Source organism: Mustela nivalis, assembly GCF_964662115.1.
Source record: "Mustela nivalis genome assembly, chromosome: 3".
Taxonomy (NCBI): domain Eukaryota; kingdom Metazoa; phylum Chordata; class Mammalia; order Carnivora; family Mustelidae; genus Mustela; species Mustela nivalis.
Genome location: NC_139022.1, coordinates 119,092,429 through 119,115,080, shown reverse-complemented (window position 1 = coordinate 119,115,080; position 22,652 = coordinate 119,092,429). Strand labels below are relative to the sequence as shown.

At 48.4% G+C, this 22,652-nt stretch overlaps 2 protein-coding genes across 50 annotated transcripts in view; one reads left to right on the top strand and one right to left on the bottom strand.

The window, feature by feature from the left end:
- LOC309862336 (uncharacterized protein) overlaps positions 1–11,941 on the top strand; it is a 230,645-nt gene extending 218,704 nt beyond the window's left edge. For 20 of the 48 annotated variants that reach the window (XR_014310449.1, XR_014310452.1, XR_014310455.1 and 17 more), the window contains 3 exons: positions 5,250–5,308; positions 9,209–9,299; positions 9,615–9,920. Coding sequence is in view for 1 of the 48 variants with exons in the window: in XM_082726090.1 (XP_082582216.1) it covers positions 5,250–5,308; positions 7,276–7,434 (218 nt within the window). In the remaining 47 variants the exon portion in view is untranslated. Of the gene's footprint in view, positions 1–4,414; positions 4,578–5,249; positions 5,309–7,275; positions 7,489–8,997; positions 9,115–9,208; positions 9,300–9,614; positions 9,921–11,564 lie in introns of those variants that run through there. The other 28 variants (XR_014310453.1, XR_014310454.1, XR_014310456.1 and 25 more) reach the window with 11 other exon arrangements.
- A 3,152-nt stretch (positions 11,942–15,093) lies between these two features.
- BOD1 (biorientation of chromosomes in cell division 1) lies at positions 15,094–22,611 on the bottom strand. 2 transcript variants are annotated; one of them, XR_014310422.1, is made up of 4 exons: positions 22,123–22,611; positions 18,243–18,367; positions 16,902–17,170; positions 15,094–15,850 (listed from the first exon to the last, which is right to left on the bottom strand). XR_014310422.1 is itself a non-coding variant. In XM_082726089.1 (4 exons), exons 1-3 carry the CDS (start codon positions 22,357–22,359, stop codon positions 16,975–16,977), a joined length of 558 nt encoding a protein of 185 aa, XP_082582215.1. In that variant the 5' UTR covers positions 22,360–22,580; the 3' UTR covers positions 15,094–15,850; position 16,974. The 2 variants fall into 2 exon arrangements, 1 of the variants encoding a protein (XP_082582215.1); XM_082726089.1 differs by having other exon boundaries at positions 16,974–17,170; positions 22,123–22,580.
- Between the last annotated feature and the right edge of the window lie 41 nt (positions 22,612–22,652).

Here is a 22,652-nt window from a genome sequence, read left to right as displayed (position 1 = left end):
TGGGGCCCTTGGGACTCATGAGTGGGTGGGTCCCAGTTCTGGGAGAAAGCCATCAAGAATTTTTCCACTCCGTGATCAAAGGGAAGACTCTTCTGGATTGGACTATTTAATGAAAGGCAAATGTAATTTGGAAAAAACAAGATCTGGCTGCAAAATACAAAGGTTATTTTTTACTGTAGAGGGCCAGTTGTCTAATAAAATGCCACCACTGCCAAAGTTTGTCTCTTCCCCAGCCCCAGGAAGCTTTACAGGCACCTAAGTGTCTGTCCTTTTGATGATGCTGTGAATGTCTCAGTGAGTTCAGTGGGAGCCTGGCCAAGGTCATGGAGTCCCTGCCGGTGGATTTGATGTCACCTAAGGGCTGAGGTTTATTTCCAGAGGGAGAGATTGAGGTTTCCATTTGTGACAGTCATGGAAGTGCTTCCTTAGTGCTGTCTTGTTCGGGCCATGAGCTGCACCCACGTGTCAGCTTGGAGGCTGCAGGAGACATCGTACGAAGTGTTGGTGGTTCTGTTCTAGAGCTGCCTGCAGACTCTGACGTGCAGGGTGCAGTTTTGTCCTGAATTCATGTGTCTTGTACACAAATCCCTGTGACCGGACAGAAAACATTCTCTGACAGCTGCCTGTAGACCGGATTAGGGCTGAGCATGGCGTCTGTGTTCCTGAATCTGGACTCGAGGTGTCCAATAAGCCATTGGCTTCCTAGCAGGTATCTGAGATCAGCTTTCAGACCTTCTCCAACACCTGCTGCACGCTTCACATCCTCTTAAGAGCAAGCAGCAGAGCAGTGGCAAGACCAGGCTGGAATCCTGCAGCTACCATTCCTTACTCTCTGACCCCAGGCTCTCTATCTCCCTCTCTATTTGTGAAAAAACAAAAAACAAAAAAAAAAAACAACAAAAAACCCAGCCTCTCCGAGGGTTCTCCAAACCATCCACTCACACATAAGCAGTAGTGGTCTCTGCACACTTTACTCAAGATCTGGTATGAGGGCGAGAGTTCTGAGGTTACATCATGCTCTCCACAATAAAAACCCTAAAGATCTCCTTCTCTCATGTTCTCTTTGTTCATCCTGCTTCCAGGGTGTCTCTCTCTGGCCCTTTGGCCCTGTGGTCCCCAGCCTTCCCATGTCTCTTATCTAGTCCTGACTCCCCTCCCCCCGGGAGAAGATACCTTCCTCTCCCAGTCTCCTTGTTCCTGTGCTAGTCAGTCATATCCTTGTTCATTTGTACATGAGCTAAGGGTCTCTCTCACCCTCCATCCCAATCATTCAGTCAAAATATTTCTTTCAAAGAAATATAATGTCCTCCCCGGTGGATCCTGGCGGAGGATATCTTCTCCAGCCTTCCATGCGCAGAACTGAATGTGGGGCCAAGGTGTGCTTGGGGAGTCCTGTTACCCTATTTCATTTCTGCGTCTGTAGCCCTCGTTGAAAAGTGAGTTCCCCGAAGACAGGGGTGACACCGTATTCACGACACCGGGGCCTGGTTCCAGGGGCACGGATGACATGTGGATAGGGGGAAGGTGTGCCGCCTTTGCTCTCTGCTGCATTCCTCAGCAAGGCCTTCTGGGCCCTTCCTCTGCTCTCATGAGGGGCTGGTTCACCACACCCTGACATGCTCCAAGGTCCAGGTTCCCTCCTGGGAATGGTGCCTATCTAGTGACCCACTACTCATTTCCACTTTTATCTTCACCCTGGGCTCCCGAGAAGCTTGCTCTGAGCTTTTCCCTAGCAACACAGAACATTCACAGCTTTGGCATTTAAAATTACCCCCTTTGGGCCATCTTGCCTTAAACAGAAAGAAAACAATGAGACTCAAGTGCCAAAACTAATTGGAGACCCCTTCCCCACACCCCAAGGCCTGACGTCAATCTCTTATTTAAAACCAAATATAAATTAGAGTTATGTACATGTATCCACCCACAAGCAACCAAGAGGTAATACTCCTTTTTTTTTAAGATTTTATTTATTTGACAGAGGGAGAGAGATCACAAGTAGGCAGAGAGGCAGGCAGAAAGAGAGGGGGAAGCAGGCTCCCTGCTGAGCAGAGAGCCCAATGCGGGCTCGATCCCAGGACCCTGAGACCGTGACCTGAGCTGAAGGCAGAGGCTTAACCCTCTGAGCCATCCATGTGTCCCCAAGAGGCAATACTTCTATCCGTTTGGTCAGATACTAGCTTAGTAAATGCATATTTTTAAAGATACACACAACTATGACTTGTTCCAAAAATAAATTGAGATAGCTATAGAATTATAAGTTCATATATATCTTTTTCATTTCATTTTATTTTATTTTACAAACACTTATTTGGGGGGTGCATGGGTGGCTCAGTTGGTTAAGCATCTGACTCTTGATTTCAGCTCAGGTTATGATCTCAGCGTCGTGAGATCCAGCCCTATATTGGGCTCTGTGCTCAGCGGGCAGTCTGCTTGAGATTTCCTCTCCCCAACTTCTGCCCTTTCCTTCACCCTCTCTTAAAAAACAAAGAAGCAAACAAACAAACAAACAAAAAAAAACACTTATATAGAACCCATTCTGTGCCAGGAAATGTTCTAAGAAGGCTACAGATGCTGACTCACTGACTCCTCGTGACTACCACTGGAGGTAGGCACTATGAGAATCCCCATTTTACAGATGAGAAAACTGAGGTACAGAAGAATGAAGTGACTCATTCAGAACACATAGCTGGTGAGGGGCAGCCAGGGATCCAGGCAGTGTGGCTTCAGGGTCCATGTATTTAGCAGCTATACTATGCTTCTAGAACTTCAAGGAGCCTAGGAAATCATCTCTTTGTTTCCCTGTGTGTCCATTCCTTGAGCAGACTCACAGTGAGCCCCACGGCTGTGCCATGTCCACCCAAGTCACTGGCCACACCGAAGGGATAGCGTCTGGGGACTGCTCTTAAGGGACAGCCAACCTGTGGGCCTCCCCACACCGAGGGGCTGAGTGCGGCATCAGGACCCCAGCCCCAGGAACGCACTCAGTGACCCCCTTAGGGTGTGAGGCTCAGGAGCGCTACTTACCCTCTAGTCTCTGTTTCTTCAGCTGTAGCACGAGCGTCAGACCCCGGCCCTCTTGGCTGGTTTTCAGGGTGTGATGAATTGGTGCTTGGGAAGGGGCCTGTGGAGCCCTGAGGGACACCTGCTCAACCCCCCTCCTCCTCCAGAGAAATATCACCCGTTCGGCCTCTGGTCTCCGTGTCCATTTGGAGGGAGAATCATTCAACAGATGTGCTTTGCTTTTAGGGGGTGCTGGGGGGCATGCTCGGCGCTGGTGAGGGCAGGGTAAGGTGGACTCGATGGCAGGCGGAAGTGAGTTTCCAGCGTGGTGCAGGGCGAAAGGTCAGGTGTGATTCTGCTTCTGTTGGCTTCCAGCAGCGCAGTTGACTGAGAGGCGGTTTCTTTATCTGTGATGGCACTGGTCACATGAGGACCGTGAGGGGCTTAACTGAGACGGGTGTGTAAGAGCCTGGGTACGCACTGGTGCCAGTCCCGCTGTGTGGGCTGCATGGGGTCAGACACTAAGAGGAAGGTGCTCCCCATGGAGAGGACCCATAGCTCAGTTAGAAGGAAGACCCTGGCTTGGGGATGGCCAGGCCTCACAAAGGATGAAAAGGACAGAAGTTAGGGACACCACATGGATGCCATCTGGCTTTCTGCCCCTCACTTGCAACTCTGCCTGGGCAGGGGTCTTTCGTGGCCTTCCCTGTCCTTGGCTTTGGTGGTTATTTGCATCCAGATGGGCTGCCACCCCCCAGCTGACCTCTTGCAAGGCCGGTGGCCTTTGGGGCCACCAGGGAGTAGGTTTTTGCTTACATGGCCTTTGTCTGTTTATAGCAAGTGGCACTGATGAGACAGGTGCTGTGGTTGGACTAGGGTCCTACCCTATAAAGACAGCTTTCAGGCCACACTTGGCTGGAAATTTGGGAACAAGAGCTGGGTGAGATAGAAGGCAAGGTCAGAACTGGCAGGTAGCAGCAATGTTTTAGGCCCTTACTACATGCTAGGACTGTATTAAGGGGCTTGCATGCATTGTCCCAGCTCTTTGGTCCGCAGAGAGGCTGAGAGGCCTGTCTCTGGCTGCTTAGCTACTCGTTTGGAGAGCTGGGATTGGAGCCCTGATCTCTCTGCAGATCTGTGCTGTCTTCCCCTTGGTTACTCTGCCCCAAGTGAAATGAATACCAGCAGTTTCCATTTAAAGATCCTCTGTAGTCTTTAATGCAGCATTGTAGATAAGGAGACTAAGGTTCCTAGTGGACCAGTGACTTGCTTACTGTAGTTCACACAAGTAGGAAGTGACAGAGCTGGGGCACATCACCCAAGGAGCCTGGCTATCCCACCAGGAAGGTCTCCTCTGACAGACACTTTTCCTCTAGGAAAACCCAAGGGGTATCCCTCCTTACCTGTCTTACAGGTCATCTCCTGGCTCCCTCTTTCAGCCTGATGCACAGGGTGTGTCTGAGGAGTATGGACGTCCGGCCTGCATCTCTGCCCTCAGCTCAGCCATCTCTGAGCTCCATGACAAGTGATGCTAGCTCACTCAGCTACATAGGGGTCCACGTGGTGGTCTAACCCAGGTGGGTTTCCCTCCAGAGCTATTGCTTCTTGCCTCCTGTAGAGCTTCAGGTTCCAAGGCCCTCTCGATCCCCTTCCCTGTGCCCATGATACCTTCTCTGGCAGGTAAGCTCACTTCTGATCCCCTTTCCCGCTCAGATCTGCCTCCTCTCCTGCGTATCCCTGCCCTGTCCATGCCCCACCTTTTCCATTTCCCTCTCCTGTCCCAAGGTCTTTTGGAGCCTGCTTGCAGGATAAAGCCCATGCCTTGGGCTAGGCTCCTGGAATCTCCTGAAGGAGACAAGCCCTTACTCCGGGTCTGCTGCCCACAGGCCAGTTGGGCAACTTGGGCCAGGTGGCTTCATTGCCCAGGGCCTCAGTTTCTCCATCTGGAAAATGGAGAGATGATGGCTGCTCGGCATTCTGGGGTGTTTCATGGTTGAATGATTCATCCACCCTTCCTGATGCCCCTGCAGCCATTTCTAGGGGCAAGAGCAATATTTAATGAGCACTAACTGCGTGCCCCACAATGTCCGTACTCTCAGGCACCGTCTCGTTCCATAAATGAAGGAAAGAGGCAGGCTGAGTGCATGGGTGTTTCTGAGCTTCCCGTTCTCGCAGTTTCCTCTCCCTCTTCCCCTTCCTCCCCTTTTTCCTCTTCCCCTTCCTCTCCTATCCCTCTTTTGTTCCCACAGAGCTTGGCCATGAGAGGACTGCCACACCCCAGAGCTCATGGAACAAGAAAAGCTGCCAGGTAAGAGGTGGAAGTTGGGATGCCTGGGTGACTCAGTGGGTTAAGCCTCTGCCTTCAGCTCAGGTCATGGTCCCAGGGTCCTGGGATCGAGCCCTGCATCGGGTTCTCTGCTCAGCGGGGAGCCTGCTTCCCCCCCTCTCTCTGCCTGCTCCACTGCCTACTTGTGATCTCTATCTGTCAAATAAATAAATAAAATCTTCAAAAAAAAAAAAAAAAAAGAGGTGGAAGTTGAGGTGACCCTGTTCCTTGAGGATGTGGTTGTATCACTCCTCACGAACAGATGGAGCCCAAGTCCATTGCCAGTGCTGCATTGGGGCACTTAAAAACCATCCCCAAGATAGCCGCTGGGAACTGTTTCTTTTTTTCTTTTTAGAGAGATTGAGAATGAGAGAGAGCACATGGGGCAAGGGCAGAGAGAGAGAAAGGGAGAGAGAGAGACTCTAAAGCAGGCTCCTCGCTGAGCATGGAGCCCAATGCAGGGCTCGATCCCCGGAACCCTGAGATCATGACCTGAGCCAAAATCCAAAGGTGGACACTTAACCCACTGAGCTCCCCCAGGTGCCCCCCACACCTCCCATTTCTGGTTCTTACAACAACCCCCAACAGATTTGCAAAAGGTCTGTTCCTGCCTCCCTGGGCCCCTGTACCTCCCTTCACTCTACCCTGGGGCTGATCTCACAACAGATACTCCCACTCGCCAGAGGAACGAATGCTATAGGAACTGGTAAAATTCTAGGGTCCCACTTGGGCCACAGAGCTAGTGTGGTGTCACTGGTGCCCATGCACAGGCCCAGTGCCCTTGGCCATCACCTCTCTCTGTCCATCCATGAGATCACTGTGGCACAGAGCTGGCTCTGCTCCCTTGGAGCAGGCCTGGGCATCTTCTTCCTCTTTCTTTTCAGCTTCGGAGGCTAGCATAGAGAGCAAGGCCTAGAAGAGTCCTATCCATTTCTTATGTTGCCCCCCCCCCCCCTCCTCATGGTAACCCAGCATGGGACTTGCTCTGGCCTGACTTTTCCTGGGTTCAGTTAGGCTGCACTCCAGGCCTGGGGGCCCGTGTGCCTCTCTTGCTGTCCTTCCTTTCTCTTCTGCTCTGGTGGGAGAGGGAGCACCTTTACAGCTCCCCGGGGTGACAAGTTCTGGGAGTAGGGTTTGGGCATGGGGAAATGGGCAGAGCCAGCCTTCTTAAAGCTTATTTTGGTTCAAGACCATGTCATCCTGGAACTGGCTTGGGCCAGCAGCCCCCTGTGTGGTCCGGCTTGTCTCCCTGGAGTTCTGTGTCAGGGCTCTGGCCACAGGCTCTGTGGATAGTCAAGGACCAGCTTATTGATGTCGACTGTGCAAACATGTTCTTTCTTGGGGGTGCGAGGCTGGGCCAAGGAAGCACAGAAGTGGTTCTGGGTCTCCACATCAGATGGGACTGGTTTACAGCTACAAACCACAGGGTGTTCTCAGCACAGACTTAATGAGGGGAAGTGGAATGATGTATTACAATACTCCTTTTATGGGGGTTTTATCCATTAATGTTCACTGTGTTTCCATCCACCCTTGCCCAAGCGTTTATGGGGAGATGTGTGCTGGGCATGGAATTAATAAGATTCCAGCCTATTAATAACTTGTGGACTATAAATAAGTTTCTGTTAGTTTCCACAGCTCATGCAAATGGCAGAGTGGCCCTTTATCCAACCTGGTGGGTGTGTGAGGGGGTCTTGCTGGGAGTATGAAGAGTAAGTTCTGGGCAGGCATGAGAAAGACAGGTGGCCTGCCAGCAGAGTGGCTAACACAAGAGCCACAGCAAGACACAAAAGCCAGATTGGGAGTGAGGCCAGGGCAGAGCGAGTGTGGAGACAATCAGAAAGCATGAACAAAGAGAATACAGAGGGCTGGCTTGACCCCCAAACCTGCTCTCTCTCTCTCTCTCTGTGATCTGGCACTGTCTGGGAAGTAACCCCAGTTTCCTCTTCTAGCCAAGCCTGGAGATGGCCAAGCCCCCCAGCCTGCCTGGCAGGGGCTATAACGTGGAGATGACTCACTGCATCAGCCATTCCATCTTTTCACTGTCACCACCTTGTGGTGACTATCACCTCTGGCCAGTTCCTTGTCAGGAAGGACTCATCTGTTCATAACCACCTGGTCCTTAGGCACGACTCGGGTCAGAGGTTTGCAGACTGAGATACTAGGTCAGTATCTGTTGAGATGGAAGTAGGGGGCTGGGGACCAGTACGGGTGTCAGAGCCAGAATGGATGAGGGGCAAGTGTCTGGGTTTAAGGTGTTGGCGGTGACAGGGGGTGGTTCTGTGGAGAAGTGACCGATCTCATGTAACATATGGAGGATAGTGGGAAAGGCTAGAGAAGGAATGACAGTTAAGGGAAGGAAAGGAGCTTGAGTGCACCCCAGGAGGGTCTGGAAGCAGGGGCACATCTGGCACTCAGTGTGACTTTTAAATACCAGACAAGGGAATCAAAGCTTCTTGGAGAAATGGCAGATTCCAGGGCAGGAGCAGGAAAAGCAGGAAGTAAGCCTAGACCGCCTCCTTGTGTCAGAAAGTAAGGAGGTGCTCAAGGACAGATAGACAAATGTTGCGGGATACAAAAGCCATCCTGAAAGGCTGCCCACCAGCCAAATCTGGGACAACCTGATGCCGAGCAAGGTAATAACCCCAGACTGTATAACACATTGAGTAAAATTGGAATCCATGGGTCCGTACAGATAAAAATGAACAAGTGAACCAATAAACAAGGACAAGAAAAAGCTTTTTATTATGGTAGGATGCCAACTAATGAGTGTGGAAGGAAGGATGGAATTACAAATACCCAGTTGGCTGTGGTCAAGAGTGATACTTGGTTGAACAGAGCTGTACATTGGCATGAATGCTGGATGAAGAGCAGAACATGTACAAATCTCCAAGTCCCTACCCACAAAATACTTATTACAAATGGACAAAAGAGGGATGTGGCCAGCACCACTTTAATCAGGTGATCAAAGTTAACATCAGCCACAGACAGATCTCACGCACCCCATAGGATGCTGTGACCAGAATGCATCATCGCTTCTGGGATGTTCCTATCAAAGATGCAGGATTAGACGCTCACCATGAGTAATCATCAGATGAACCCAGCTTAATAGCTGTTCTACAAAAGATCTGGCCTGGAATATTAAAGAGGGACCGCTCCAGATTAAAGGAGACAAGAGAGATGCGGCCACTAAGTACATGTGTGATTCTGAACTGAAGCCCTTCACTACACAGAACCCAATTGGGACCAACTGGCAAAACTGAAATGAGGTCTGAGGATGTGGTGGGAGAGCTCGGTGAGAAATAAGCCAGTCGCAGAGCACAAATATGTACGGCTCCACTTAGATGGGGTGCCTGGAGACCGCAGAGACAGAGACGGCAAGTTGGATGGTGTCTGCAGAGGGGGGATGGCGAGCTGCTGGTAATGGGGACAGAGTTTGAGTTTAGGAAGATGTACAAATTCTGGAGATGGATGGCGGCGACGGTGGGATAACATGAATGGACTTCATGCTACTGAATTAGACCTTAAAGATGGTTAAGATAGTAAATTTTATGTATATTTTGCTGTAGTTAAAAAAAAAAAGTGTGGCTTTGGAGATGAACAGAGCTGGACTCTTGGCTCTGACTCTTGTCACTGGATGGTCTCAGGTGAGTGCTTTTTCCTTTCATTGCCAGTGGGGACAATGACACCGTCTCCCTGTAGCGACACCCTTAAGTGGCTGGAGTGCTCTGCACATGGCAAGCATTTAGACGGAACAGGCTGCTTCCTCTTATCTGATCTGTACATGGAAGGTGGCTGCCATTTTGCCCATCACCTCCACCCACAGCCCACCTGTGACCGGTTGGCCACTCAGAGCTCCTAAGCCCACCATCAGCTTCTCTCCAGGAACTTCTGGGGACAGTTGTAGAGTGCATCCCAGCTGAGGACAGATGTAGGAGCTGGCATGCTCGTGTCTGCATGAGCCTTCTCTGAAGGGGTGAGTACGGACTTCATACTGTGGCCCTTGCTGCTGGGATGGTATCTGGGAGATGGGACACTGGGGAGGACCTTCTCCCTGTGAGACTCATACCCTTGGAATGTCTCCCCCCACACAAGTATTGTCTGTGTAAATAAGTAAATACACACATGGCTCCGTCATTAGCACAGAGGTGCCGGAGGGGGGCCCCCAATCCCTCCTCTGTCTCGTCAGTGCTCTGTCATCTGGCAGTAGCCCCTAGCTTCCCAGCTGAGACTGCTGTGGCCCTTGCTGATAAATTCAATGGATTTCTCCCTGTCTCCCTCTTCCTGTCAGCTCTGCAGCTTTGCCAAACACCGCTTCCCTCCACATCAGAGAAACCAGTGACCTGTATCTGCGATTTGAAGAGGAGCGACATCTTTCATGGCCACGGTGAAGGGCACTGCCTGACATAATTGTAAGTGTGCAATGAAGATTTTTTTTTTTGAATGAACAAATCATTAAATGAACAAAAATTTAAAAAATATGACTAGCCTTAATGCAAAAGCAAGCTCAAATATCATGGCACCGACGAGCTCACAAAATCATTTTGATGTGCAGATAGCCAGAAATAAAGGCAAAAGCCATCTGTTTTTAAATAAAGCAGTCCTAGATGTGGGATTATATTTTTGTGTTGTAAAATGTCACCAATGGAAAAACAAGGTAAATATCGACATGTACATAGGCACTCTTGGTATTATGCCTTCTTAACTATCTGTGAATTAAGTTATTACAAAATAAAGAGCTTGATTTAGGTAAAGCAGTAAGTGCAAGCCCGATCTGTCAGAAGACACATCTGCCAGTCGGGGCATCATTCATTGACAAGTCAATCAGATGGCACTGTAAGGCTGGTCAGGGCATTTGTTTAGCTGCAAGCTGCAAAAATGGCCATCGATCAACCTCTGTAAAGTGGTGCACCCTGGCAGCAGCAGCTCGGGGGTGGGTCATGTACCTAATGTACTTGTGGCTCCAAGAGGAGAGGAGGGAAAATGGATTTTTAATAGCATCTTATGGTTATGTGGCCTGCATGTGGCAAGGTCTTCCCAGAAAGAGAGATCAGAAGTGAATGCAGAGAACACATATGTGACAAAGGCCTCCATACGACGATCAGATAAGGATGTGGTGGTCTGGCCAACTTTTCAGCTTGACAGAATGGCTCAGGGAATAAAGTGTAAGGCTCAGCTTTTACACGGAAACCCCATAGACTCAAAGCTTCCATTGAGAGAGAGGTATGAGAGCAAGGGAGCAGAGGAATACACCAGATTTATGAGTCAAGTCCCCCTAAAAATTTTGTGTGTGGCTTCTGGCTTATGTTGCTGGTTGGAATCTGTCTAGTAAAGCTCCTGCTACGTTTATAAGATAGCCATTCTGACCCAAACCCCCATGATCCCCAGGCCCCAGAAGTCTCTGCTCCAAACTTACAATGACCCTTGGGGCTGTGGTCACCTAGAGCAGGACGGGGATTGAGAAAGCCGGACAGTCTCTCAGTTCCGACTCCCCAGGAGTGTGGTGTGGCCAGAGTGCCTTGGAGAACACCGTGGCCATGGAAGAACCTCCCAGAGGGTGGCACCAGAGGCCACTGCAGGCTGGGCCGGGCCTACAGGGGATGCCCCGCCTGCCAGTCTTCCCCTTCCTAGTTAATCCTCTGTTAAGGACTGGTGGGGGGCGGGGGGTTATTAGGCAGGTGACTTCTCTCTTTAGTTCTGAGGTTTGAGGAGGAGAGGCCTAATTGCTAACGCAGACACCTCCTGGGAGTTGGTCGAGCTGGCTGAGACCACTAGATGGTACTTGAGATCATTTTCCACGGACCAGGAGCAGGACCGCTGTGGGAAGACAAAGCATATTCAGGGTCGGGAAGGCACACTGAGGTAGCCTTCTGGGACTCGGCCACATTTGGTTCTCTGCTCCTTCTGGGCATGTCTTTACCTCTCGGTGCCCTTGCAGTAAGGTGTGACCACGTGCCTAGCTGTGGCCAGTGGACTATGAGGGAACGCCATGGGGTCACTTGCAGGCTGGATCATTCATCCTTCATCTGAGACCTTCTGTGGTTCTCTTCCTCTGCTGTGCTCTTATGGAAGAGGTCTTGGGTTAAGACGATGGGCTAAAATTTTGAAGCAGCCAGGATGCTAAATGTCACCTTGAAGGCAACTTGCCCTGGAGCATTGCCCGAATTATAGCCATTTTGTGTGAGAAACTTGGTGTGTGAGGCTGATGAGATTCTGGTGTTCCTTTGTTCATATGCTGTAGCAGAAACAGGATCTACCGTCACGCATGCTGCCCCAGAGCCCAAGTGGCAGAGTCGGGACTCGGATTCTGAGCCTTGAACCAGCACACCGTATGAGCTCATCGGATTGTTGCGAGACGGTCATTGTTACAACTCCAGACCAGGCTGAGTGTGACAAGTTCTCCCACCTGCCCTTGGCGTCACCTCCACACAGACCAAGTGCTACACCCTGAAGAGGGCTGCGTAAGTTTTGCCACATTCAGATCCCACCCTGAGCATCGTTTGACTTCTACCATATCCAAACTCTTGCTCTTGTTAGGGGTGGAAGTGATTTTCTTTCTGCCCTTCAGGTACTTGGCTGAGACCCCTGTAATAAAAGAAAGGTTAATGAAAGAAACACGGAAGCTTCTTCACATGTATACCTCATGTCGCCATGGAGACACCCAGGGAAAAAGAAGTAACTCCCTGAGGTGGCTTGGAATTCAGGATTAAATTAAACAGGATTAAATTAAACAGGGAAGGAAGAAGGGGTAGGGAAGCCTTTTCAGGGAGAGTCAATGATTTTTAGGAAAGATGAAGAGCCCTTTAGAAGAACAGATGGAAGGTATCACAGTTTGTGATGAAGTTTATCAGGGTACACTGTTGACTTCTAGTCTCTTCTTCTGGCTGATGAACCTCCAGGGAGGGGGACCTGTGACAACTGTGTTCCTTTTGGGGTATCTGCCTTTAGGAAATAAAAGGATTTCAGTGAAATCCTCTCCCCATATTTGCTGTTTTCCAAGTGCCTGCAGCTCTAAGTAATCCATGTATCAGAGGCAAATTTGGGGATTGCAGGTCCTGAACTCCTGTGGTCATATTTTGGGGTGGCATATTCTAATACCCTTTACCCTCTCATTTAGAAGACTTTAAGCTTCATACATCAATTAGGCTACACAGACAAGCCCTCTTCTGGCTTCAGCCCTGGCGAGACTGCCATTCAGGGCGAGTCTGAGGGGCTTCTGAGAATATCGTGAGCTGGTTCTCCATCTGCGTCCTAGCTATACCCTGAGCTCACCTCTATGTGCGATGTTCTGTGACCTTCCCTCATCCTTGGATAGGTTCAATATGGACACCCAGAGAGGGATGTTAGAAAGGGAACTTCAGACTCCATTCCAAGCTTGAAAATTCTGGAGCCCAACTCAGGTAGCTGAAAATCTTGTCTCCATGAAAATCAGTCTAGAAGATCTGGCCCTCGAGCTGGAGATGTTTTGAATATTCATCACAGGATGTTGACCCTGTAGGGCAAGTATCCCCAACATCCTCAGGGGCCCTCATGGCGATGGAAATGAGAAGCTAGCTAGTGGCATCTGCATGTCCCACGTGCTATCCAAAGTGGGAGAGTTGCTACAGAGTTCTGGCGGATTGTCGTCCTGCAGAAATACAAGTATGTTGCCAAACCTTGACATTTCTCATTAGGAAGCAGAAAGAGAGCTCTATATGGAATTCTCCGCATTTTGAAATATTGGTAATTAAAAACAGAACAACAGACAACAGTTACAATTCCAAGGCCAACAGAACATGCCTGGAGGGCAGAGTGGGTTTGCAAGCTCTGCCCTGTGACAGACGTTTGAATGAGGGGCACTTTAGCTCTAGGCATGCGTTGAAATGTAGCAAGAGCTCAAGCTGACTTGACTTTGGCCTACATTTGGAATGAAGGGTGGACCCCAAAGGACTGACAAGTCTGACTTGTTAAGTAATAATGAGGCAGAATAGCAAGGGGGTAGGGTGGGGAAGGCAACATGAACTTTAAATCCAGAGGCTTGGGTACAAACCTTGCTCCCCTACATGACAGTTGTGTAGTGAGTACGTTGTTCTTTCACTGGAGTCTAGGTTGCCTCATCCATAGAATGGAGAATAAATCCTAACAGGGTTGTGAGAATTAAATTTATGTGTAAGAAAGTATCGGCCACCTGGTCAGTGCCTAGTTTGTCTACTTCCTTTCAAAGGCTCCAGAGTGAGGAAGAGATTTGACAAAAGCAGCGTTTCTAGAAGAAAGGCCAAATGGCAGTTTGGACACTGGAGACAGAGAGACTGGCAAGATCTCAGGCAGTGTGACCAACTTGAGAGGACGAGTAATTACTACCATGTGGCCTTGGAGCCAAGCCCATCCCTAGTGACAAGACCATAAAAGTTGACCTCCTGGCTCCTCCATGGGTATGGTGATGGCCAGGGTGCGATACGTAGTGCCAACAAAAGTTAGGCTGTGCCAGCTGTCCTGTCTGCTTCCCGCCCTGTTCTCGGCCAGCCAAGAGGGGCAGGGCCTGGCCACCCGTCAGCGCTGATCCCGATGGGGAGTTTTCAAACCCAGACCTCAGTACCAGCCTCAGACCTACGCCAGACCCTGACCTTTGCCGGGTCCCCACAGACATCCTCCTCTATCTTAAATAGCAATGAGTCTCAGCAGAGTTCTCACCAGCGTTCTGAGCTACTTACCAAACTCCTCTTCGGAAGACACTTCTTTTGAAAGCCAAGGAGATGTAAGTCACATGCACGCATTCCTACATCAAAATGCCCCAAAGCAGAGTCCTTGCAAGGAATTAAAAAACAAAACAAACTCAATAGTCTCACCCCTCAGGAGCTGCTGGAAGAGACAGGTTTACACACTAATCACAATTAAACTGTCATTGCCAGTCAACATCACCAGCTTCTCAAAAACTTTCCTTAAAGAGAAAAAGATTTTTCAGGTGAAGAGAATCACCAGAAGAAGAGGGCTTGCTGGGCCCCTCGAGTCTCAGAATCCGGTCTGGGGTGGGGGCTGCTTTTCTAGCAAGTTCCAGGGTGATCCTGCTGCTGCTGGTAGGGGACTCTGCTTTCAGCAGCACTGCTGAAATGGGTCTCTCAGTACTTACCTTAGTTCACAGTGCCAGTGAGCAATCCCAAAGGCATGGGAACCCATTTGCCCTCGATGAGTAAAGAGAAGCCAGGGTAAACGGCAGAAATAGGGTAAAGCAATGCCAGAACATCTGACATAAGAGCCACAAGCTTCACTTATAAGCCAAGAAATGTAAAGGTGCAGGTGGTTCATTTTAACGGGGAACCAGCTAAATAGGTTACAATTTATTGGATGAATAATATCCAGTGACAGATTCAACTAGGAACCCAAACTCTTGGATATAAGCTCTGATATTATTCAAGGCCTGCAGTGTTTGCCTGGGGCCAGCCACAAGCATCCCCTGGAGCGTGAGAAACATGCTCAGATCCCACCCTAGAACTTCTGGGTCAGGATATGCACCTTTCCGAGATACCTGGGTGATGCTGCTGCTGTAAACTCAGGCTTGAGAAACACAGAGAGATGGTTCTGCCCTCCCAACTAGGGAAGAGCAGCAGTCATGGTCCAGGGGAGAAGTGGGACCACCTGCTCACTTCCAGTATTACCCATTAGCTTCAGGGCGTGGGCAGCTCCGAGTTCTGCTCATCCTCCGCCCCCACCACTACTCACATGTGGGCAGGGAACAGCAGGCAGAGGACAAAGGTTACTCTTCACAGGCTCACAGTCTTGGAGGCTACACTCAGTTGAGGCTTCAGAGTATCAAATCATTTTATTACAAAACTTAAGCTATTTATTAATCATTCAACTCTTCTAAAAAACACAGACGCGAGAATAAAACAAACACACCCAAGCTCACTAGCCCTTGCAGGATAAGCAGCAGACCTGGACGGAGAGCCTGCAGGTGTTTTTCCTTCTACCTGTTGTCCGCACTTCCTCACACATCCTATGGTCCTCTTACAGGCAAAGGAAACCGAAGCTACAAGGTTCACGTACAAGAGGGTCATGACAACTTTAGAGCTAGTTGGTGCTAATGGCTTATACACTCTAGTTGACAAATAAGCACTAATTCCTACTCCATGCTAACCTTTACTGTCATTCTTTGAAACTGCGTCTTTGGAACTGGTTATGTTCCTTCACTGTAGCTATATCCCCTCTAGGGATCCCCGAGCACAAACCCTAAAATCCACACAGTCTCCAAGTTCAAGTATAAACATTTGTTTCAGGACAACCCCGGACTGATGTAGTGTTTCTTTACATCTCTGTAGTGTATGTTGGGTGTCATCCCCTTTGGCAGGCTGACCAGACAGCAGCACCATGAGGGGACAACACGGTCAACTCCATTACGGCCCGTTCCATCTGGACACCGCCCCACAGTCAAGGCTGAATGTTGAAATCAGTGATGACCTCAGCCTGTCTTCATTCGGAAGTTGTACTCTTAGGTAACCAAATCCATTTCTTCATGGTCAATTCAATGGAGCTTCCAATGGTGTCAGACACACTCTAAAGAGAATCAGATGAAGATGTTTTTTGAAAGAGACTACATTTAATTTTACCTTCCTAAAGGAATTTACAGTTAAACTAGAAAGACAGGTAATGTTTTATATTCCACAATGGAATTGAGTTTTTCCCCCAGTCCAGGCACAAATAAGACACCCCTCCCCCTTAAGACACTGCCCCCCACGAGCTTATGCTCTTGTTTTGTTCACTCACTGATGCCTTCCCATCATAAATAAGAAACATCTTAATGACACTTACAGAGAGAACACCAAAATGGAATGAGGGGACAGGTGACAAACAGTGGCTAGGTAAGAATCCACTGCTTATCTGCTGGTCACTGCCCACATTTACTAATGTCTCAAAGCCTGCAAAAAGCATTGCTTTGTGGATCTGTAGCTGACTTTTAAGATTAATTAAATCCCAAACATAATAAGAAGGGACAATGCACATAACAGAAGAATACTATGGTGACTGACATCGTTGAACTCCAATCTCTAAACACAAGGAAATCCAGCGGGGCTTAAAGCAGTCTGTGAGTCCCGTTTAGGATGCCTTTTTAGAATGCCGTGTTTGACAATCTGAGGATTTTGAAGGGGTGGGGGGTGGGAGTTTGGGGTACTAGGTGGTGGGTATTATAAAGGGCACGAATTGCATGGAGCACTGGGTGTGGTGAAAAATAATGAATACTGTTATGCTGAAAATAAAAAATAAATTAAAAAAAAATAAATAAATAGAATGCCGTGTTTGATTTTATATTGAAATTGCAAACTCAAGCTGAATTCATGTCTAGGCATAAGACTCATTTAATCAATTTCAGAAAAATAGGACTTTCATTTGAATTTCTCTTGTGCACAACAATCACCCCTGTTGGTCTCTAACGAAGTATCTATTCACAGCGTACATGTTTAGCTCCAGGGGCACAGAAGATCACACTAACACAGGAGAATGCTCCCCATTAGTTTTCAGTAAAAGAGAGACGCTTGAATAGTAGCTCAAGTCCATATGCAGTAAATGCTTTTTTGAATAAAGAACAGGATCCCCAGTAGTGGCTTACCCCTTTTCTATCCATTTTATATATCTACAAGCCAGAGATGAATGCTCCTGGACAAAAGACGGGATACTGGACCTTAGGAAGCATCCTGGGAGGGAGCTGGGGGCTCTTGGCTCTCAGGCTCCGGAGGGGGTGCGGGCACGGCTTCTTTTTTCTTGGCTGCCAGGAACTCGTGAATTGCTCTTTCTATCTGTGGTCTGAAGATGTGGTTTAGTTTGGGATCCACCACTTGAGAAATGATTCTGTCCACTCCAGCTTCCAACATCCCTGACCTTGTGGAGACAAAGAGACCACTCTTTGAAGGTCCGTGCACCCTCCACCCAGCGACCTGTTTGCACCATGCATACCTGCAGTACAACATCAAAACTGGAAAAACGACACCAGTACGATCCAACCTTCCTTAGTTTTCACACATGGGGCTAGACACCATTGTGTGTTTGCACAGGCAGCTCTGTGCCATTTCAGCACAGGAGTGACTTCAGGTGACCACACCCACAATGAAGAGCTCTCCTCAGCCACCACAGCAACCCCTGGTGTGACCCATTTCAGGTCACACTCACCCCCACCACCTCCTGCCCCTAAGCCCTAGGCAACCCCTGATCTTGTCTCCAGCGCTGTCATTGTTCACCAATGTGACATATATGGAATCGGCACCACACATCTTTTTTTGATACTGGCTTTTTTCACTCAGCATAATTTCCTGATATTTCTATTTCTAAAGAGGTAGGCTTCACAAACTTTTAGACATCCTAGAAGAGCCAAGTGGATCAAGACCTGAACTTGAGTGCTAGTAATAAGACCAAAAAAAGGACCGCAAGCAGATTAGAAAAAGCCAGATGCCATGACCGGCCTCTGCTGTTGGGCCCAGTAACACTAAGAAGTCACCTAGATGAGCCAGCAGCAGCACCTTGTTAACTAAGGTTCAGTTTGTGACCGAAAGACATGCTTTAATAAGACTCCAGGTCTTCCTGACAGCTGCCCTTATACTTTAGACCTCTTGCCCAAGATCCAAACACTGCTATCTTGGTAGAAAACGCCCAGGTATGTGCCAACTACACTGAAAACTTCAAGCAAGCCGGGAATCATGTTTCGTAATTTGGAGTATCTTTCGAGGCACCTGGTCGAGTTTACACAGGAGACCTATGGAGGCTGGATAAACTAGCAAGAATGTCAGTTGAGTCCTTTGATTACTTGAACCTTAACTTTAATAAAGGGGTGGACTGCTGCGAGGTGTGCATGTGATTTTCTGTAAAGTACCATCCATCCTGACCACTTAATAACACCTATCAGCTTTTCTGTGCCTCCAGCGGTGAGTACTTTTCACTCTTAATTCTGATTACTTACTGAACCACACTTTGCCTCAGACCATTTCGCAACTGGTTTTTGTTCATTGTAGGATTCCATTCCTGCTTATCCAGATGTGTTGACACAAAATTATCCACTTTCTGCCTCAGGTTCTGGTAAGCTGGCTGAAACATTTTTAAAAAAGAGGTAAGGTAAGAAGTTATATGCACCAAAATTTTAGAAGTCAGTCATTCAAGGATACAGCTTTCCACAGAAATGTAGATGTCTCAAGCCCCTAAAAACACTTCTATCATGATGATGAAGACGGCCCTGAGGCCCAGAAGAGCATGAATTAATGAGCAACAAAGTGCTAACATTACAGTGGGCAGGCACAAGGCTAGCAGATGCCTTATCATCCCATTTACTTTCCAAGTAACAGTACAGGGAGACTCTATTAACTCTCCTGCCCCCACTGAAGAGATTAGAAATTCATGCTTAGAAAGGGGAAACAACTTGCCCACATGGCCAAAATGTGGTAAATTCAAGGTTAGGATTAGTCTGTTTCTGAATCAGAGGAACTGGGCTCTAGCCGGGCACCATGACTAACTGGCTGTCTGACTTTCAACAAGTCACCAACCTTTCAGTCTCAGTTATTTCCATCGGTAAACCTGAAATGTTACCATCCCACTTACCTCACAGGGTATCCCAAGCAACAAATAAGGGCTCAGGAAAGCCCACCACATAAAATGAAGGGCTACGCGAATGTCAGCACGATGTGAGAATGGAGACTGAGGTCAAAGCCTATGGAACAGTTGGAAAGGCTGAGGGGAAGCACAGCTTATGGCCAAAAATGGCGCTTGAGGCTCTTATTGGCTTAGAGTTGATTTTAGACCCAACTATGATCAGGACAAAATTAGAAGGAAGTGGTGAACAGATGGAATTTGTATTCTTAGCCTCTAAGACCTTCTGGTATGATCAAACCAGGTATAATAATGTGCATTGCTGCTAGGCATCACCCCTGCCTCCCTCTGCCTGGGCAGAGACTGCTTCTCTACCCCAACGACATTGAGTTTCAGCAATGCAACATGGTCTGGTCAATGGGGTGCTAGTGACAAGAAACCTTAAATGCGGTCATCCTCTGTCTGGCTTGGTTCTTGTGCTCTGGTAACCCTCTATGAGGGCATGTCCGGGACCTAAGATGAGTTTGTATGCAGCCAAGCTAAACCCAAGCCCAGGTCACCTGAACCATCTAGCAGAAGCCCACTTAGATTAGCTCAACTTTAGCTGACCTGCAGCCTTATCAGCATGAAGATGAATGCTCATCATAAGTCACCACGATTTGCTTCATCGTGCAGTGTTAACTGTGGCAAAAGTCTGCTAGCAGTCAGAGGTAAAAATCGACAACGAAATCAGCAGGCTTAACTCTACAGGTGGGCTCTTGCCAAAGTCCTAGGGAACTGACTGACAAACACCCATGTACTATCTACCTAGCAACTCCTCCTTCCTCTCCTCACAAGGGCAGGACAGAGAGTGCCATGTTCACCTGACCATAAATGGGGTGCCTGACCCACGCTAAGACAATGCTGATGTTCCCTGGGATTTTCAGAACAGGGATTGAGAGTCCCTTTCTAGAGGAAGAAGAGGTAAGATGTAATCACAGTAGGAGTAACCGAACGGATGACGCCGCTCTGCGGTGACAAGACAATAGCTATTATGAAGAACAGAGATGAAAGACACCTTGTGGAGCATCCCTGGTTCCAAATGCATTGCTACTCTTCTGACAGCCTGTTCAATCAGTCCTTTCTTGGGGTGCCCAATCAACAGATTCACCACTTTGCTTAAAGAAACTGGAATTAATTTGTCACTCAGAACTATGCATCCTGATACTAGATTTTCTACTATTCCAAGTAAGTCACCTGGTTTGAAATGATAGTTACTGTTTACTGAAAAATAACAAAAGACAACAAAGGTCACCAACAAACCTGAACAGATCTTGGCAACACAGAATCATCCCTTCAGTTCTTAAAGTGAAAGGACAGAATGGGCCTGCCATGAATATTCTATTGTATTATCTATCCCTCACTTGATTCACCTCACAGTTTGTTCTATTTATTTGTATTTTGGGTACAATGCAAAGTAAATTACAACATCATCAGTACACTTTCCTCGAAATATTTCAGCAGTCTGGGAAGGGGTCCAAGAATATACATTTCTAACAAGTTCTCAGGTGATGTTGATGCTGCAGATCCAAGAGCCACACCGAGAACCATGGAGCTAAAGCCACAGTGACTGAAAACATGCTTCCAGAATTAAAACCACCCAGTGACTAATGGAAGGAATATTTAAGATGTATGTGGGGAAGGCTCCAACTCTTCTTCCCCCAACAGCTTTACAATACTACTTTTCTTTCTTTCTTTTAAAAATAACATGCACAGGGGCACCTGAGTGGCTCAGGGGGTTAAAGCCTCTGCCTTTGGCTCAGGTCATGATTCCTGGGTCCTGGAATCGAGCCCTACATCGGGCTCTCTGCTCAGCGGGAGCCTGCCCCTCCCCCCCACCTCCTTGTGATCTCTGTCAAATAAAAAAATAAAATCTTAAAAAAAATAATAATAACATGCATGAGGTGCCTGGGTGGCTCAGTTGTTAAGCGCCTGCCTTCAGCTCAGGTCATGATCCCAGGGTCCCGAGATCGAGCCTTGCATCAGGCTCCCTGCTCAGCGGGAAGCCTGCTTCTCCCTCTCCCACACCCCCTGCTTACGTTCCTTCTCTCCCTGTCTCTCTCTCTGTCAAATAAATAAAATCTCTTAAAAAATAAATAAAAATAAAAATAACACACATACTACATTGACTTAGACACATAAAACAGAAAATGATAGGAGGGAAGAGCTTATGATGGAAGTTGAGAGCATCCAGAGTCCTAGGAAAGGTGGAAGCTCAGCTGATACGTATCTGAGACCTTTAAATAAGGAAAATTAAACATTAAATATTAAGCACTTCTAACACCATGTAGCGTATATACCATTTGGTCTACATGTCAGTTTTCTACCCTACAGTTCAAACTTTGAGGACTGGTAGTGACTTACTTGTTCCTGTATCCACATAGCCCCCATGCTGTAGGCCAATAAATGTTCAATTAATAAATGGATGATGTCTTTCCCTATCTTTGAATTGTAATTTTAAGTTCACGATCTTCATGTTAGGTAGGCAGATTTTCTCGAAGACAAGAACTTACTTCTGTTAACAAAACCTCTTTAACCTTTAACCCTAGTCTTGTTAGAAAAGCTTCTGAAAAGGGAGAAAATGGAACATTCCAGCAACTACTGTATGTCTGACACTTAACACAGCTGACTTCATTGAATCTCCATGACTTTGGCAAGTAACCTGAAATAGCATTTTACTAGGGGGTTATCCTATGGCATTAGGATCTAAAATTGGCACCAAACCCCCTGTAATCCACGGTGGAGTACAAAATGGGGTTCCGCACAGTGTATCTTAATTCAACTGGATGTTCAAGCCTGCAAATCACTGAGCTAGAGAAAAGGAAGGAACAAATAGATACAACGTTCTGATGACTGCATTCAAACCGTTCTCCCTTCCTTACCTGGCTTTCTCCAATGTTCTTAACACACAAGAGGTTTGTTACTGAAGGGCTTAAAGAAGTCTCAGGTTGGGAAAGATAAGAGCTAAGCTCTGAAACCAGTACTGAGTCCCCAAGTTCAGAGAAACGACTGGACCGTCACACAGCTAACAGTGATGGGAGCCCTGCCCACGTGTACACCACTCAGAAAGCTTCCTGTACTGCCTCAAGCGGTCTAACACCTCACTGCTGAGATTTTCGAAAGTATCTTTTGTTTTCCTTTCTGCTTTAGAAAAGCCAGCCTGCAACACTGCCATCCTCACGCCCAGCCCAAGCCCAACCCCACCCCCTTCCTCCCAATACCTTGGTGTCCACGTCCGCCAGACAGTCCCGGCGGAAGCTGTCAAACAAGCCCCGGCTCTTGAGCTGCTCCACGATGAGAGCGATGAGCTGTGGGTCTCCGGGAGGCAGTGAGGCCGGGTTGATGGGGCCGCCGCTCCCACCGGCCCCTGTCACGCCTGTCGCCGACCCCGCCGAGGCCTGGCCCGCTCCGCCGCCGCCCACCGAGCCCGTGCCCCCGCCGCCGCCGCCGTCCGCCATGGCTGTGCCCTGGGCCCACAAAGGAAACTGAACACGACTTCTCAGGGACAGAGGGTCTGGGTCATACAGAGGTGGCAGAAGCGCCCAAGGAGGAGGTGTTGGGGGGAGAGGTGGAGGAAGGGAGGGAGAAGGCGGCGGGGGCGGAGGAGGAGGCGGTCGGCTCTGATGCAGCGGAGGTAGTGGTAGGAGCGGTAGAAACGGCCCGCTCCATCCCGGGCGCTGTGCAGATGACGTCACAAACGGCCTTTGCATTGTGGGGTGGGAAGTTTTTGGCAGTCAGCTCTGCCTTTTTT